The 18,986-nt window shown below is 27.1% G+C and overlaps 1 protein-coding gene across 1 annotated transcript in view; it reads left to right on the forward strand.

The window, feature by feature from the left end:
• The first annotated feature begins 5,883 nt into the window (after positions 1-5,883).
• The window catches only part of LOC119662686 (collagen alpha-1(IV) chain), a 62,313-nt gene continuing 49,210 nt past the window's right edge, over positions 5,884-18,986 (forward strand). Inside the window, exons 1-2 of the mRNA XM_038072375.1 lie at positions 5,884-5,971; positions 6,243-6,536. Coding sequence (XP_037928303.1) covers positions 6,387-6,536 — 150 coding nt within the window. The 5' untranslated portion in view covers positions 5,884-5,971; positions 6,243-6,386. The remainder of the gene's footprint in view (positions 5,972-6,242; positions 6,537-18,986) is intronic.

Consider the following 18,986-nt stretch of genomic DNA (forward strand, 5'->3'; position numbering starts at 1 on the left):
AATGTATAATAATTTTATTTTGCACTCTCCACCAATACTTATTTTAACGTATATAGAAATTTAACATATATATAATATTTTAACTACATATAAATTGTTGGAATTTTCAAATTGATTGATGATTTTAAAAAAATGATATATATTAAGAATTTATACAATTTTTAAAATTAATTCATTTTTCACTATATCTCGTATGCAACGCTCTGGTATAGTCATCAATATATTTTTATTCAACTTCAGCATAACCATATATAAGGATTTATCGACCTCTTCAAAAATTACATCTGTTTTCTAATATTTTTTTTATACCAACCAAGGTAGAAATCTCATTTTAGAGTTTGCAAATAGATTAATACATCGGGTAGAAAACAAGGGTATGTTAACACCTTCATCATGTAGAAATATTTGATGTATAAAGAAATACTTTATATATAAAAGTACATTATCTTAAAAAATAGATAAATGATTAAAAAGTTGATATCTGGAAACATATGACTACTCTTAAGTACCTACATAAGAGTAGTACTGAATAATAGCACTCTCGTGGTAGTACGTATAACATTGCGTCTTAATATAATAAAGTTTAGATTAAAGTAATTTCTGAGTCCATATAATTTATAAATGTACAAGTCAATTAAAAGTTAATTTTTATTGTTGATATCGTTTTTAAAAGACGGTTCAAAAAATTCTAACTTTTAGAATGAATTAGATATACGTGGGCTTAGTATTATTCTTTCCACATAATGTTTTAAGTTTTCAGTTGCAACTCGGATATCTATGTTTGTTAAAAAAAAATAATGAAAATTTGGTTGCAATGGTAAAATCCTTTATTTTCAGTAATTGATGCAGCGGATTTTAAAATACTTTAAGAATGAATTGGAATAATTCCATATATACAGTGATATAATATCGGGCCATTAATTGAGGTCAAGTGGCTTTTGGTGTACAACTACTATTCTAACATTACCTAACATAATCGCATATATTATAAATGATAGTCTTTTTTCGGCTATCAATTAGTCTTTTTTTAGGTTTCAAGTAAAAAAGTCTCGATATACCTAGAGAATCCAATAAACGGAGTCCATTGATTTCTTTAATATTGCATTTAACGAAGCAATACGTATATATATACCTCTATATATATATAGATATATACCTCTTTATATATTTTTTAGTACTTGTGTGGACTTTTGGCCAGCTTCTCTCTGAGTTTCTTCATTCAAGATGTTCATAAACATTATTTTTGTGTCAAGTGTTAGGAGAATCTTAATTTCGCAAGAACATTACATTACATATAGTAAATATTGCTAAAGAAGAACTTAAAATTTTATATTAAAAAGTAAGTAATGTGGACGTCCCAAAACTTAAATCCTGGCTGAAGTAAACCCTGGATTACGTGAACACTTTATTTCTCATATTTTATACTCTAGAAAGTTAGGAAGGTTCTGATATTTGATAAACATTTTTGGCTTAATAGACTAAGTTTTAGAACGTGTACTGTAACAGGTTCAACAAAATATTTTAAGATGGATCAAAATTTTGGAAAACATATAACGATGTTAATATTTGATACATAATAATGATATTTTCTCAGTATCATATTGTATGGTTTTGTTACAAACTTAGTGATTCTTACTCAGTTTGAACGGATGTTAAATACATTAAATGATCTCACTACTGCATTTTGCACACAGTTGCATATAATATACATTTAAATAGTATAAACATAAAAAAAAACTCATGAGTTTAGAGCTTGAGTATGACTGTAATTAAAAATATTTATTTTTGACCTCCACCTAAGGCCGACAATAGTTTAACTATTACATATTGAGATTTTTTGTTAGTAATGAGAAACTTTTAGTACACCCTGTATATAACATCCTTCGATTTAATAAAATTATGCTTTTTCTATCCATAATATTTTATTTAATGAAAATCTAATATTGTGAAAATATTATAAAATCAGTTGATGGTTTGGTTCTAGTGACAGTTTGGCAGATATCCTTCGACTACCTATAATTAGCAATTATTCACTGTTTAACTATAACATTTCTCGAAAGAAACCTAAAATGATAAAAACTAGATCCATCAGTATCGATTAAGTCTATTTAACAAATCTTTTGTAGTTACCAAGTACTTCCCTAAAAACCATGTCTGCCTAGAAACCAAAGCTCTGCTTATCTCACAGGTAAAAATCTTGATTGTCGCATTTTCTTATGTTTTCACAACACCTACAATGACTATTAAAATATATGCGCAGATTCTTTCACTGATCACTATACAGAATTACCTACAAAGAAATGCAATAGGCCCCACAGTATTCACGTGATTCCTTTTAATAAGTTCCCAAGATCAAAGTTCATGTAACAATGAAGGTGACGTTGCCCGGCACTCCGGTATCTCTGTAAGTTACGCATGTTTTAGTTTAATATGATTTAAGTGCCAGAGAAATATAGATTGGTACATCTAGCGGTACATACAGGGAAGCAAGACGGCTGCTTAAACCGTCTGAATCCAGGTAGGAGTGATATCAGCTAATCGACTAATTCTCAATATCGCCTCTGCACGATTTAATTAGCTTTAATTTTATAATTGAGAATTAAGGGATTGTGATTACCATTTGGTTGCACACAAAAAGTGCAACATTAATCATTTGTCCTTGAAATAAATCGCAATTAAGTAACACACCTCTCTTATGAGAGAGTTATTTCTGATATTTTATTCCGTTACCAATCTAATAAAGGTACTTTAATAGAAGGTATTTTGATATAAGTTATGAATAGCATTAGTTCAGTATTTTTTGGGTTAATACTTAGTGGCTCAAGTACTTATTTTACCTAGGGCCCTATGTATAATTGCTTTGGGTATTCGGAAAACGTTTAACAATTTTCCAGTACGCTTACTATTTTGAAAATTTAGTCACCATCAAAAGTATAAATGAAACTATTTCCTTTATTGAGATCAACATCAGAAGACTTCAATTGATCGATTAAATTTTCTTCAATTTAATTTAGTCAAATTTCTTAACTTAGGTCCTTACAAGAAGAACTTGATTCAAAAATTAAAGACGTTCAAGACGTATACTATCAGGAATTTTCAATTGTAATTTGTTAGTAATCAGTCCCAAATGTTTACAGTTCGGTGGAGTACGTGGTCTGACAGCATCTTCGAGTCATACTTTGGATACTTCTTCATACGTTCCCCAATTATATTCTGAACTGAATGCAAAATGCGAATTTGTAAGTAGTCTTCCTAAAACAGTTATTTTCAAAAGTATTTGTGTCTGTATTCTCGTTAAAGACATACAACGAATGAAGAGGATAGATTGATTTATGAAGTTGTAAACTACAAGTAAGGTTTCCTACCTTTAAAAACTAAAAAATATATCGACATAGGTCACGTACGCCAAGTGGAGGAATATCTGAACTCACAAAAATAACTTATAATGCAGTCAGAAATGGACGGATAAAATAAAATATCTATGTCAGCTTAATTGACGTAATCTTGCCATCGTCATAGCGTTGATAATATATCATTTTCTGATAGACAGGTATTTTGCGATACTATGATTTTCCTATAATGATTTTTGTAGGAGCTGCCATGATAACGAGGAGAAGCAGATGATTAAGCGTGTCCTCTGGTACTATCCAGAATTAAGCATAACTTTTATGAGTAAACTATTGAAAGCGATCCTCAAATTTCTAAAGGATATTTCTTTGAGACTTTACAAGGCTTTTTGGTTGGCATAATGATTTTTGCTGAAGCTGCTATGATGACGAGGAGTAGGAAATTTTTGACTTTGCTTCTGTTATTATCCAGTATTAAGCATAACTCGTATGAGTATAGTACTAAAACCGATCCTGAATTATCTAGAGGTTATTATTTTGAAGAGCGGTCCTAGAAGTTAAAGGATTAAAAAACAAAATATATAATTTTGATGCTATACAAGGCTTTGTGTTTGGTAAAATGATTTTTGAAGCAGCTCCTATGACGACGAGAAGAAGATGATGATTGAATTTGTCCTCTATAGCTATAGTTATCCTCTATTAAGCATAATTAATATGAGTATGCTAGACAAACCGTTCTTAAATTATCTGGGGGTAATTATTTTAAGATTTAAAATAAAGTAAATTGGCTTTGTGGTTGGTATTATGGGGAGCGTTAAGATATTTCTTCATTAAGATTGAGTGCTATCAGATATGAAGTGTGTTGAGAAGTTCCTTCATTGATATTCACTGTTATAAAAGCCGTCTCAGAGTATTGTAGCCACCACTACTTCCAGATATAGGGCGCGTTGAGAGTTTTCTTAATTAAGATACGGTGGCATCATAGTGGTCTAAAAGTACCGTAGTGACAACCATTTTACGTACATATTCCAGACATATTTAAAATATTCATCCCTATTTGATAATGTCAAGGAATTTTTATTTATATTTTAAATACGCGGATGTATATATATATATATATATATATATATATATATATATATATATATATATATATATATATATATATGTATTCGATTTCGAATCTAGGTGAGTAAATTATAAAAAACAGCAAGATAAACCAATATTTAAAAAATTTTTAAAGTTATTATTATGAGTGCATGATTTCCTTGGCATGCCTTTGTTCTCATAAATTTTCTACTATAAAAAAAGCGCGGAATTAAATATTTCTATGACATTTCATATACAAAAATGTGGAACTTGTTTTAGTAGAATTATAGAATTATTTAACCTGATAACTTTTTAGTGGGTTAAATTATGTTTTGAAATAGAAATCTTTAAATCTTCTAGCTTTCAAAAAACTACATAAGAAAAAAGTGACCTCAAATGGTATAATTAGAACATATAATATTATGAAGAACAACAAAAAAAAATTTATTCTTTTAGACTGAAATAATTAAAGGCTCAATTCCACAGAAACTTGAGCTCAGATTTTTTATTACATAAACATTTTTTCTGTTTTTAATAACGGAAACGGCAGGCAATATCCGCCTTATCAGTTCTTAAGTAAAGAAATCAGAATTTTTAATAATAAATAAAATTTATAAACTGAAACAAACCTTCTGCTAATCTTTTACTTATGTATAGATGTTTATATATTTATATATATATATATATATGTATATATATATGTTGTGCATAATATATATATATATATTTATACATATGTTAAAATATATATGTATACATATATGTAATATATTATTGCTTTTGTAACTGTAAAAAGTACTAGCAATTTACTCATGTGGCAAGGGCATTAGAAGGGTGGCGTAGATACTATATAGTTTATCTGTTTTATGGATGATTTCAGCATCTCAAAATGCTAGGCATATTAATTTTGGTCTTGTAAACTAATTGATTATGAAATCTCAAACTAACGAACTTAAATCATCTTTGCATTCAAGGCAAAATTACGGAACTCGAGCTCGAGTTCCGCTCGATCCAATATCCCCATTATTCGATTTCTCACTAGATGATAATACTAGGTGAATTTTTTTTTATTTTTTATGGTAACTTCACACATTCAAACGATCATCTTTTAAGCAGCTAGTTAGGTCTCGCAACTGAATCTCTCTCTTCTACTAACACATCAGAACGTTAAAAAAATACAATCTCAGGCCTGTTCGAACACTCTTGCAATTTAGCTTAAATGTTTTATGCTGGACTAATATTGTCGTTTGAAGCATTTAAGCATTTTCTGGTTGTTGGTTTCGGTTTCGGTTTTGGTTTTGGTTTTCGATGTGCTTAAGTTCCATTGTGTGTTGTGTATCTGACGATGTATGGGTTGGTTTGATGGCATTAGCAATTTGTTGTGCAGCCAACAAATCTGAGTAGCACGAACATCTTTTAGTTGCCTCGTCTTTAGTAATACTTCGAACGTTTGTCGATCTCCATGTAGGGAGAGTGTAGGACGATCGATCACCGAAAAAAGCATTTTGTTGTGATCGTCTACGTTGTCGAGACGCGTTAGTTTTAAATAACAAATAAGATGTTTTAAATTTTTCAAAATTTTTCAAAATTTTTCAACATTTTTTAATATTAAATAAAATTTTTTTCCTTTAATATTTTTTCAGAATAATTATTTATAATATTTCTTTATATTTTATTAAAGAGTTAAAAATTTTTATATTAATATGCAAATAGATTTCTAATAAGTGCATTTCTAAACGTGCGTTTTAGTTCTAAAATTATTCAATTTATTTACAATTTTTTTGTTTTGTTTCTCATATTTTACAGTTAAAGAAACGTTAAATCTTTTATACAAATGTATTTAGCTGAAGATAATTGCAAATAGGAAAAATAATTAAAAATCATTTGTTGAAACGAAGCTTTTAAGCAAAATTAAAGACGTTATATTTGTGCTGTGCGGTTGATTGACGCATGTTTGTAATGCGTGCACCCGGAGGCCACAGTGGTCTCTCGGGAGTAAGTTCCCATAGACGAGTCACTCTAACTTACTTGTGGGCTATAATATTTGCCGTATATTTAATTACAATAACACAAAATCATGGAACATTTGTAGAAGCAAGGGTAAGCAATAAATATTTTAAACTTAAACTCAACCTTACAAAACGATATTGTATTTTATATTTCCATATAAAATAATATTTATTATTATATTTATATAAAATATCCTTTAATTGATTTTAAGTACATCTTTAATATAGTTACACTTTTGCATCTTAGCGCTCAAAAGGCATATGTCCTTAATTCAACCGAATAGCCTTTAATCAGAAGGAATTACTGATTGGTCACATATATACTTTCGAGTGCCTAATGATGTAAATGTGTAATTTATTAAGGTAAATAAAAAATAACACGATTATCTCCTTTATACGACGAATAATGTGGAGCTGATATGGTAGGTATTAGCATTGAAAATCATATGGCATATGACATAACCTCCACTGATTAGTGACGTCTGTCTGTACTAAGCGTTTGGCCATATAAGCCAAACTGCATGCAACCAGAAATCTAAATGTAAGTAAATTACACTTAATGTATTTATTACATAATTGAATGTACTTAACAATTATTATCAATATTGATAAAAAAAAAACCGAATGTCCTAATAAAAACTGAAAAATTTTTTTTGCAATGTCCTTAAGATGAGATCAACCATTTTTACAAATAATGATGGACATAATTAAAATGAAAAAAAAAGGTATATATTATAATACTTAGTATTGCGGCAAGTGACTAAATTGTCATAGCTCTAAGCTTTATATATATAATTATACTTTTATATATATAATTAAGTTGCTTTTTAATACAAAATATCTAAAAATAAAATAGTGAAGCCTATTACTACTAATTATTGTGTTGCGGAAGTAAACCAAAAAAATATGTTAAATATAGTCACTATTATGCCAATTATAAGTTAAATTAATAACTGTTATTTTCACAAATTGACAGATTTCATAATTTACTCATCAAATAAATTTCTTTTATTCTTACAAGAATTTTTTTTTCACATTATGCCTGGACACACTAGATTTAATCCTTCCTGACACTACAATTTTTAGAATTAAACATTTAACTACTTTTGTAGCCATTGAAAAGATGACTAAATCAATGCAAGCAAAAATTCTTTATTCGTACGTTTATGTATCCTTACGCAAAAATAACTAGATTAATCCTCATCAATTAGTATAGTGTGTACCTGGACATACTAGATTAATTCACATATAATAATTAAATCAATCTTTACTCTTGCTTGAGATCACATGAGAACTGAATGAACTGTTTTACATTGCCTGTGTGTGTGTGTGTGTGTGTGTGTGTATGTGTGTAAAAAAACTATGTGATAAGACAATTCATTCTTAAATCCCATTTATTAAATAACTCTATTCGAAAAAGTGTGTGAAAACCAATTAAAATACAATGATTGTCAGAACAATGAAAAATTGTTTATAATTATTTAATAAAACATATATTACATTTATCTTTTCAACTAGCTAATTACTGAATTGTTCAAATAATACACAACTTTTTGAATTATTTTTAAAAATTATATATTATTTTTACCAACATTACAACTATAATTGAAATATTGTTGAGAATGAAGTATAATTTTTCACTAATTAGCTCGTTTTAATAATAAAAATAATAAATTAGTAATAATAAACTAATAAAACAATAATAATAAATAGTTGAAATAAATTATGCTACTTCCTTCCAACTCGGAAGTAATGTTTAAAACACTTCTGGAAGATCCCTTAAGTTTATCTGTGCAGGAATTTTATAGGCCATTTCTAACTGCATAACTATTTCTTTGTAAATAATAACCTTACATATATCTTTACCAGTCTCCTAACGTGTGTTTTGCTCCAAAATAGAAAGAATAATTTATACTCTTAAAAGACTTTTTTTTTGTTTGTATATATGCGGGTACTGACTAGAACATTACAATAGAAGAAGTCTGTTTTCTGTGCATGTAGATTCTCACAAACTTCGGATTCAATCTGCTCATTTAATACACTTTGTTCTTACATATTATTATTATAATTATTGACTAAGAAACAATTTTGATTGTTTATTAATGATTAGTATAGTTATCGAATGTTTTAGCACGTGCTAGACATTTTTTATTTGTACATAGGATTATATAGAGGATAGAGAGGATTTGTGGTTCAAGCCCACCGCTAATATAATTCAGCTATTAAATTTAATTTATTTTTTCAACTAAATATACTCATATAAACTTAGAAATAGTTTTTAAACAATCCCTCATCAAAAGAGACTTTGTATCAAAAGTTGGCAAAACTATACATGGACAATATTTAGAGAGTTCCTGTTTAATATATCGAAACAAATAAGTGATTCATGATTCTTATATAAAATAAAGTAAAGTAGAAAATAAATTTTCTAAACAAGAATATAGTGTTAAGACTTTTAAGAGTTTTGCTATGTATATAAACAAATTTACCAAAGAATACCAAAGAATTTCAAAGATAATAACTGAACTATTGATATACTAGTCGCTACTACTTCTTCAGTAAGGTTTATGGATAATTAATAAATTATTTTTACTAAATATAATAAAATCATTCTGTACTAAATTCACTTAAATTAGTTATTTTTTCCTGTTGTCTTATTTAACGAACAAAGTTAGTCAATTGCATACAGAATGGCGCCTTTGCTTGGTTTGATGATCACAGAACTGGAGGGTCTTATCCCAGACTTGATAGCAGACAAAACTTCTATTTACATTTTTTGCACGACTTTGATCTATCTTTATCTGATATAAGGATATATTGAACAATTGACATTTCCGTCTTTATTAAAAAGTGGGATAGCTTCTGATAGGATAGGTTCAGGTTAGTAGCACAAAATATAAGCTGTGGTCGTAGTATTCCAGTACTCCAGTATCCCATTTATTCTATTAATTTTTATATTATGGAAGTATGTATATTACATACATAATGTTTTGAATACTTAAACAAAAAAATATGTACTTAGTTGGTTGAACTTGGTCTATTCTTGGTTACTGTCCAAGTTTCTGCAGTATAAAGTAGGATGGACATAATAAGAGATTTATAGAGCGTGATTTTCGTTTATCATTTAGGAAATTTGTGTGTTTATAGAATATATGTGTATATTATGCTTATTTTTATTTACCATAAAACCTATTAAATTGCTTAAGTTAGAAAAAGCCACACTGACGGCACCGGCGTACGCACACTCTTGTAAAAATTTGTGACAATATGTTTCAAATCTTCTGCTTTAACTAAGAAAAATCTATATATACGTGTTAAAAATATTTTAAATACGTATATATTTAAATTTAAAATCAAAATAATACATTTAAAAGAAAAAGACCTAAATATATAATTTTAATAATGTATTAATATTGTCACTTTTTGAGTGTTTAGTGCTCTATTGTATTAAAGAAAAATTTCATTGGTTTAATTATCTGAATATGTATATAATTCATATATTTTATATAATTTATTTATACAAAAGAACGAGAAAACTCACATATGGACAGGGTCTAGAAGAACAGGAATTATTGCGTGTATTTGTAACCATTTTTCAGTGAGGGTGTTATTTGCCAAATTTTGCAGAGATCTATAGGCACATTTATAGATTCATCGTAACAATAAATATTATTACAATTTGTAATAATTATTGTAACCAAAAATTGCAATGATTTTGTTACATTTATTCTCTTAACTTTTTATCTTCCTTTTCAATTAATATATTATCTATACTTATCATGCATTAAATTCATCTGACGTGTTTTATGGGGTCTTTTTATTTAGTTACATGTCGCTTAAAAGAAATAGGTTCTGGAACTATAAATACTAATTTAATATCTTAGTGAAAAAACTGTGAGAGAGTTAGAAAATTCAACTATTCTGATAAGACCAAGAGCAGTTAATGCATTTAACAACATTTGATCTTAAGTGCTAAGTATGAAGAGTATTCTGTTGACAAATAGGTCAAACAACACAGTGGCGCTGAGGGACTAAAGTTGATTAGGTTATTAGAATATCAATTTAGAAATTTGAAACAAAGGAAGTTTATTTAAGAAGGGTAAGATTAAAAATTGAAAGAAAATCAACATAATTTATGTAAATGAAGAAAATGTTTTTTATTTGATATATAATTCTGTGGCCTGAATGATTAAAACAATTCTCGGTTTATTCATGCTTAAATAAAACTCTAAAGACTCCATCACAGAGCTGCAATTTTCTGCAACTTCTGACGTTGAAATCGTTATCAGCTTATTCGCATATACCAATGATTCTAAATACCACAAATATATTCCATACAATCTAGAAAGCCACAGCACAACGTTTGCAGATAAAATAGTCACCATATACTTGTTTTAGTGATTCCTTTATTCCGAGATCATTAGATAAATTAAATTCATTATAATTTAAAGATGGAGAAAAGATCTTTCATACATATTTTATTTAACATAATATTTCATCCAATTATTTGGTTAATTTAAAAAACTACATATTTTAGTATAATTATTTAGTTTTATTTTGTATAATTTTTTAAAATGTTAATTGTATTTATATTTATTGTATTAATAAATATTCTTTTTATGTATTAATAAATATTCTTTTATATTATTTTTAAAATAAGATTTTCAAAATACCAAGACATTTAATGCAGAGTTCTCACATTGTTATCAATTACATGTACAGTCTCCAGATAAAACGTACCTTTTCACTTTATGGTATATCTTTTAGATGTAATTCCATAAATTTTCACTTTTATAAAATATATCAACTTCTTTTAGTATTGAGTGAGATAGACGAAAATAAGGTTTAATTAACGAGGTACTTAAAACAAACTGTAAAGTTTCATTTCAAATTAAGACTATTTTTGCAGCAGTAAGTTTATCAATTGTATCGATTCTTATATAAATATATATATGTATATATACATTCTTATGTTTACAGTATCTGGATATTTTAGTAATTCGAATTATCGAGAGTTTTCATTTTTATTAGTTTATAATAAACTACAATTTATATATCATACAGGCATCGAATTACATACACATTTACTGAGTCTCTTCATACGATATATCCATCTTGATACATCATTCTTGCAAACAAAGTTTGTATATACAAGACTTTATTATTAATGTCTAATGTTAAATATACTTTGAAGCAGTTGTTGCTATACATTTCTCAAAACTATGTAAATAAAACTGAAAACGGGGAATCACCGTGTTCAATATTTCTTTATCTGTAATTAATAAATTAATACAAAAAACTTATTCAAAGCTATAAATACGTAATACAGATTATTATACAAAAAGCGATGATTATTTGTTATTGTATAAAAAAGCTTTAAATAACAAATAAGATTTTTAAATTAATTTTGTATATTTTTTACTTTTCGTGAGACAGAAAAACTTTTAAAAATTACAAGATTTCAGAAATTTATTTTATTTAACAAAAACAAACTGGTTCTAATATGTCCACGTCTACTGTAACCATGTTTTTTGTATAAATGTTGTGTGTAAATTCGTTTATGGAGTTAGTAACACCCAACACTTTTACTTCATTCTTTATATAGTTACTCTATTATTACTACTACGATCGCTGGGGTTTTTTTAGTATTACTTTATACTTTCTCTCTCTCCTTCTAGTTTCATTTTATAAGATTTTAAACATAACTAATCTTTAATATCAACCTTAAAAAATAATTTATATTAATTTAATTCTAAAAGAATTCCCAAAACTTCTGGTTACTTCATTACTTCATTGGAGTTTGAGTAGTACTACTTATTACTATATTTTTTCGTAACTTTTTATTAATTTATTGTTTTAACGACAAAAAAATTTTTAATAATAATTTTGTTTTTTACGGATTAATTGGTCATTAGTTAAATAATAAGCTATTTAAAAAATTTTTAATTTGTTTTTAAAAGATTTTAATTTAATTAATATTTCGAATATAAACTATAGTCATAATCAGGGTACTATAAAATTTTAAAACAATGTAACAATATTTTAGTACATATCATAAAGAAACGATTACAAAATACATTAACATCGAATAAGGAATTATATACATATATATATATATATAGAAATCAATTATACAATACTATGACATATACCTAGATATTAAAATAACATATATTTATCCTCTTCTGGATTTGTAACTTTTTATTCTGAGACTTTGTGACTTCGACACTACAACTAATGTCTGGACCAAGTCTCTTATCAATCCTGATTGCGTTCTGTTGTCATTCCATTTGGCATCTCTATGTTAAGAGCGTCTTGATAAACATGATGCTTCCAACTTTGAAAGGGTTGTGTCGCAGATTATAAAACTGACACAAAAGACTTTCAGTACATACTTGTCTTAACTTATACGAGCTACAAGCCGAGTTCGCTAAACTCCAATAAGTTTCATTTTAGTTATTGTGTCTGCATTGCAATTAATTGCATATAGTTCATGGTAATAGCGTTTCCGGAATCGCCCTTCTTCACATATGTCGCCAATAATTTTGCATAGAACTTTTCTTTTGAACTCAAATAAATGATCTAAGTCCGTTTTATTAAGCACTGAGGACGCGGACTCATATGTGAGTATTGGTAGGTGCAAGTGGGTGTATTTAGCTTAGAAGCCATTTTATGCAATATATGACTTCAGATACGTTTCAGATATGAACGAATATTCTCTTGGCTAGAAAACTATTCGAAAATAATAAAAACGGGGTCTAGTGCTTTTTATTAAGCACTCAGGATGCGGACTCATATGTGAGTACTGGTAGGTGTAAGTGGGTGTATTTAGCTTAAAAGCCATTTTATGCAATATATGACTTCAGATACGTTTCACATATATATACGAATATTCTCCTGACTAGAAAACTATTCGAAAACAATAAAAACGGGGTCTAGTGCTTTTTATTAAGCGCTCAGGATGCGGACTCATATGTGAGTACTGGTAGGTATAAGTGGGTGTATTTAGCTTAAAAGCCATTTTATGCAATATATGACTTCAGATACGTTTCACATATATATACGAATATTCTCCTGACTAGAAAACTATTCGAAAACAATAAAAACGGGGTCTAGTGCTTTTTATTAAGCACTCAGGATGCGAACTCATATGTGAGTACTGGTAGGTGTAAGTGGGTGTATTTAGCTTAAAAGCCATTTTATGCAATATATGACTTCAGATACGTTTCAGATAAGTACGAATATTCTCCTGGCAAACAAACTATTACAAAACAATAAAAACGTTGCCCAGTTAGTCATTCTACTTGTGCTCATATATCAATGAAAGATTTTTTATTTTTACAATAACAAATAAATATAATATTCATATTCGTACATACATACAAATGTATGTATATTTAATTGTATTGCATTACATTCATTCATAAAAAAAATATCTCTGCTGCTACTAGTGTTTTTAAGAACAAAGTAATATATGTTTAAGTGCGATTAAAAGAATTAATCGTGCTCCAATTGTTATCTTACGTAGAAAACATTGTTGCAGTCGTATAGACAAAAAAAAAAAAAAAAAAAAAAAAAAATAAAATAATGTAAAAAAATTAGTAAAACAGTGACGAGAGTAAAGAAAAATTTAAAAACTGGGTCACTTACAAGACTACGACTACGAGTACGACTAGCTGCACTATGTTTTGCTATTACTTTTTGATTTTGTATTTACAGTTAGTTCGCTTTATGTTTCTTAGTTTACTATTTGTTTTATTTACAATATATATTTTCCTTTATTAGACTTTTTCCAACATAAACTGCGAATACACTAACAACACACTTTGTGTTATGTGTGTCGTGTGTCAGTACACACACTCATGCACAAAACACACATAATGCATTTAATTACACCGAAGATTGCAATAGCATATAACATTTGTATTGGACATTCTGATTCTGGCGCATACATTATATTTCCGGAATACTTTTGGCTTTTGCATTGTGTTTTATACTACATACATATATATTCAGCCTTCCTTTTAGATAAAAAATAATAAAGATTAAGTCAAATATTTTAATTAAATAACATGTGCATTTTATAAAAGAAAAAAAAAGGAACATTTTATTAAATTCTACCAAGGCGACATCATCATCATCATCATTATCATTTATAATATGGCATACACACATACATATATATGAATATTATAAATTTTTATAATACAAATATAATACAAATTTATGCACTCTAGTAAATTCTAGAAAAGTAAATAACAAACAATATACATATTTATATACATATATGTATACAAGTATACAACATTAATATTTTATTGTTTCATTAATTGTTTAGAAGCGCGATTCATAATGAAAAGTTTTAAATTTTAAATTTTAAACTAACCAATATTAAAGCAGAACTCATATACCTACATGCATACATACATATGTACGATGTACGAAGATGTACGACATATAATAGATATGTGTGTGCGTATTTGTATAGAAAGTTTTGCCTAGCAATTATCAGGACATAAAAGGTTAAAACTCAATTGATAACCTGTAAACATTGAAGGAAGTATTTAATATATATTTTTTTTATTTTATTTCCGGGTAAATTCTTAGAAAAATATAACCATAGCTGATGTCCACAAATATTTAATTCAATTAAAATGTGCTAAATTTTTTTAATTCATTTAAGTTTGTTGGTTTTATCAGCGATTCGCCTGAATTTTAGTGACCTCCGTTTGATTCGGTTGATAAAGTTACTTTCAGCTAAAGAAATAGATTTAAGCTTTAAATAGATTCTCAATTATCAGTAGTTGAAAGGTAGTATTCTATATAATTTTATATATCTTTTAAATAATATCATATATAAGTATTTAAAGTTTAAAGTTTGTTGACAACAATAATAAATACAAAATAAACAATAATAAAAAACATAAATTTATGACATTAAGCTCTGTTAATTCATTGAAAGAACTTAAATAATATAAAAAAAAATCATTCCACTAAAATAATTAACTCAATTTGTCTCAATATATAATATGCAATCATTCACTATGGGAGCTGAACACTGGTTCAGTAAACTCGCATACGTATTACTTAATATCTATCAAGTACAATTCAGCAATAGGAATAAATCAACAAACAGTTAAAAATGTACTACTCATATCAGATCTTTTTTTTTTTTTTAAATAAATTCAGTCACGATTTCAATTTTAGTAGAAAATTTAATAAAAATCTTCAAATTAGGTTGATCACGAGTTTAATTCCTGGTACTTGCAGTTTTAAAAAATTATTTACGAATAAATATATATAAGAAATATTTCCAAACGGACCTCTGATTATGGATATTTGGTAGTACTCGAAAGAGTTGTATGTTCAGCCTAAAATTCAATTAATAAAAATAATATAAAAAGAATTTTTGTTGTTGTAGTTTACTACTTTTCGAAACCTCTCTAAAAAGCTTCATACAAAAATTCATGTTATTGGTGCATAAGACTATCTTAAAAGTACAAATTCCTATACGTTCGTCAATGGTGATCAACTATTGTATTTTGAGAGCGATCATTATCCTCTGAGCACTATTTTCATTATGAAATGTTATCAGTACTTTGAACACACTTTTAGTTGGTGAGTTTCAACTCATTTTTTTTATCCTCTCTAGCTATACGCATGGCTAAATATTAAATATTAATATTAAGGCATGGGCATAGCTAGAGAGAATAGGAAAAATATAATCGTAATTAGCTATACACATGGCTAAATATTAAATATTATTATAAAATTATAATTATTTTAACAAAATATGATTTTATAACAAAATATTAACATTATGTGTAAAACAGATAGTGAATTCAAAATGGAGCAGAGTAATGTAATTGTAGTAGATCTCTTATGCTAAGCTTTAATTCATAAGTAATTCTTTAATATATGGTTTGATAAGTTCATATGACACTTCATTCTAAGGAAAACGCGGTAGGCGAAGTGTAAAAATTAACAAAAAATTTTTGTTTAACTGTTGAAACTATAGAAGGGTATATATACCCAAGCATAGAGCTACTGGGTCCCTAACCAAACCAGCTAGAGTTAAGCCTCTAATTAGATTTGAAAGGAAGCTTTTTTGCAAATTTAAGTAGTGCTTTAAGCTGTGTTCCTAATACAGAGCTAGCTACTATTTATTAAAGATTTTTTTAAAGAGTACATTCGCTCTTTATTTTATGTAACAGAAACATTTTTTATTTATATGTCATTAACAATTTAAGACTTTTTATCAGCGGCTTAATCACTGAACTTCCATGTGACAATAGTCTCACAATTAAGCTTTTTGAAAGCGACAAGAGTTATTTAGTGTTATATTTTTTTTTAGTTAATATTATTAAGATATTAGTTATTTTTTTATTTCCAACAAAATATTGTAGAAACGAAAAAAAACAATGCTTGTGTGGTTCGACCTTATTCTATAGCACATTTTTCATTTGTTTATTTTTAATCGTCCACATCACGTATATTTTCTTAAAAATAGGAACGCTTTATTTTAAGGAACCCATAATTACGGATCACGCAAGACGGCTTAAAATCTATTTATATAAGTAATACCTCGTAATTAAATACGAAATGTGACCATATTTCTACTTCTTATATTTTTATTGAACTATTAAATATACTGTGCCTTTTAAACGCTATTAAGTTAAACTATAAATAAAACATATTATTACTATTAATTAATTTAAAGTTTGGTATTGTACTTCTTTATATATTTTACACATTTGAATGCAGATAAAAAAAAATCCATATACAGAATATATGTAGCGATGTCAACTTTTTTTTTTATTATCAAAAGTTTTTTTGGCAACAAGACGTTGTATTATATTATTATATAATCTATACTCGTAAAACTAACTTACATTACTTTCTTAATTATATCTGTAACGTATTTAAGTTATCGAATGATTTGTAAGTTTCTTTTTAAATTATCCTTCTCCATGTTAACTGTACTCGGGCATACCACCGAATCGTCACATGATTTTTGAGGTGCGTGATCAATGCTTGCTTAATCAATGTTTGTTTGTCTGGTATGTTATTTGTCACAGTTATTCAATCCCTATAGTCTTGAGCCATCATATCTCAAATATTTCTTTACTGTCTAGGAAACACATACATGTATGCACTAGGTAACCATTTTTATACATACTTTACTAAATATATGTATATAGTTTTTCCAGTGAATAATTTTTTAAAAGATGATCCTTAATGAAGAAGTAAAATATTTTTAAGGGATTTTATAATATTATGTAATATAATTTATCATTTTTAAAATAAGCTTAAACTAAAATATGACACAGTTATATCAATTTTTAAATTGTAGAAAATAATTATATTTTATAACTTACATATTTCAGCTGATATGACATCATTGATGATTTTTATTTGCCAAATATTTTAAAAATTAGGTTTCAAACTATGTTTAAAGAAAACTAGTTAAAAATTTAAAAACATAAAAAAATATATATCGGACGGACAGACAATAATTTTTTTAAAATTAATAACAAAAATGTTTACAATAATGCCAAATATACGATATAAATATAATTGTTAATTAATATACACCATAAAAATAAAATGAAAAGCAATTACGCTGAAAAAAAATTGAAAGTTAATACAATGATGAGTTAGACACATACTGCACAAGAACCCTTAAGAATTATGCAAGCAAGCACTGGACTGGAACCCTCATGGTCGCACAAAAGAAAGTCAACCAAAACTGATATGAAGGCATGGTTCACCGAAACAAATTAAAGAATCTGCAAAGTCTTCAAGTCTTGGAAGGATATCAAATTACTTGCAAAACCTCGAACAAAATTGAAGTATTTTATGCAGCCCATGTGTTCCAAAGGAAGATAAAGAAATACTATCATCATGATCACTAACATGACTTCTAACAGGGTTTAAAATTCATTAAACGATTTATGAACTATATTTTAAATATGATAATCACTTTAGTAGTAGTAGTAATATTATTTCTTTTTATTTCGATAAATACTAATTTTAATGTTATTATTAATATAAAGCGTTTGGATTTTGCACGGTGACATAGAGATCTATTGTGTATCATCCATTGATTCAGAATATATTTCTTTGTTCAATTTTCTCAATAGATTGTAGTAATATATTTACTTTATCGAGTCTTATATCTTCATCGAATTTATAAAGTCCATATAAGAATTTTTTTCATTCCAGGCATCAGTGCCAGGTTATTAATTCTACAAGATCCTCATATACCATATGTTTACACCTAAAACCTTACAACAATGACTAATGACACCATATTTAGGAGGCTTATATTAATTTACAATAATTTACTATATTGTATTAGTAGTTAATTAAATTCTTCGAGAATCTTCAATTTTTCTTTATTTTTTTTTTCATTATTATTGTTATTGTTTTTTTTTTTTGGAATTCACATTTTCCAGCAAAATTTTTTTTCTTCTACACAGCACAACTTCTTTCAAATTTAGAATAAATCATAAATATAATTTAAAAAAAAAAAATATGT

The sequence above is a fragment of the Teleopsis dalmanni genome, chromosome X (assembly GCF_002237135.1).
Source record: "Teleopsis dalmanni isolate 2A chromosome X, ASM223713v2, whole genome shotgun sequence".
Taxonomy (NCBI): domain Eukaryota; kingdom Metazoa; phylum Arthropoda; class Insecta; order Diptera; family Diopsidae; genus Teleopsis; species Teleopsis dalmanni.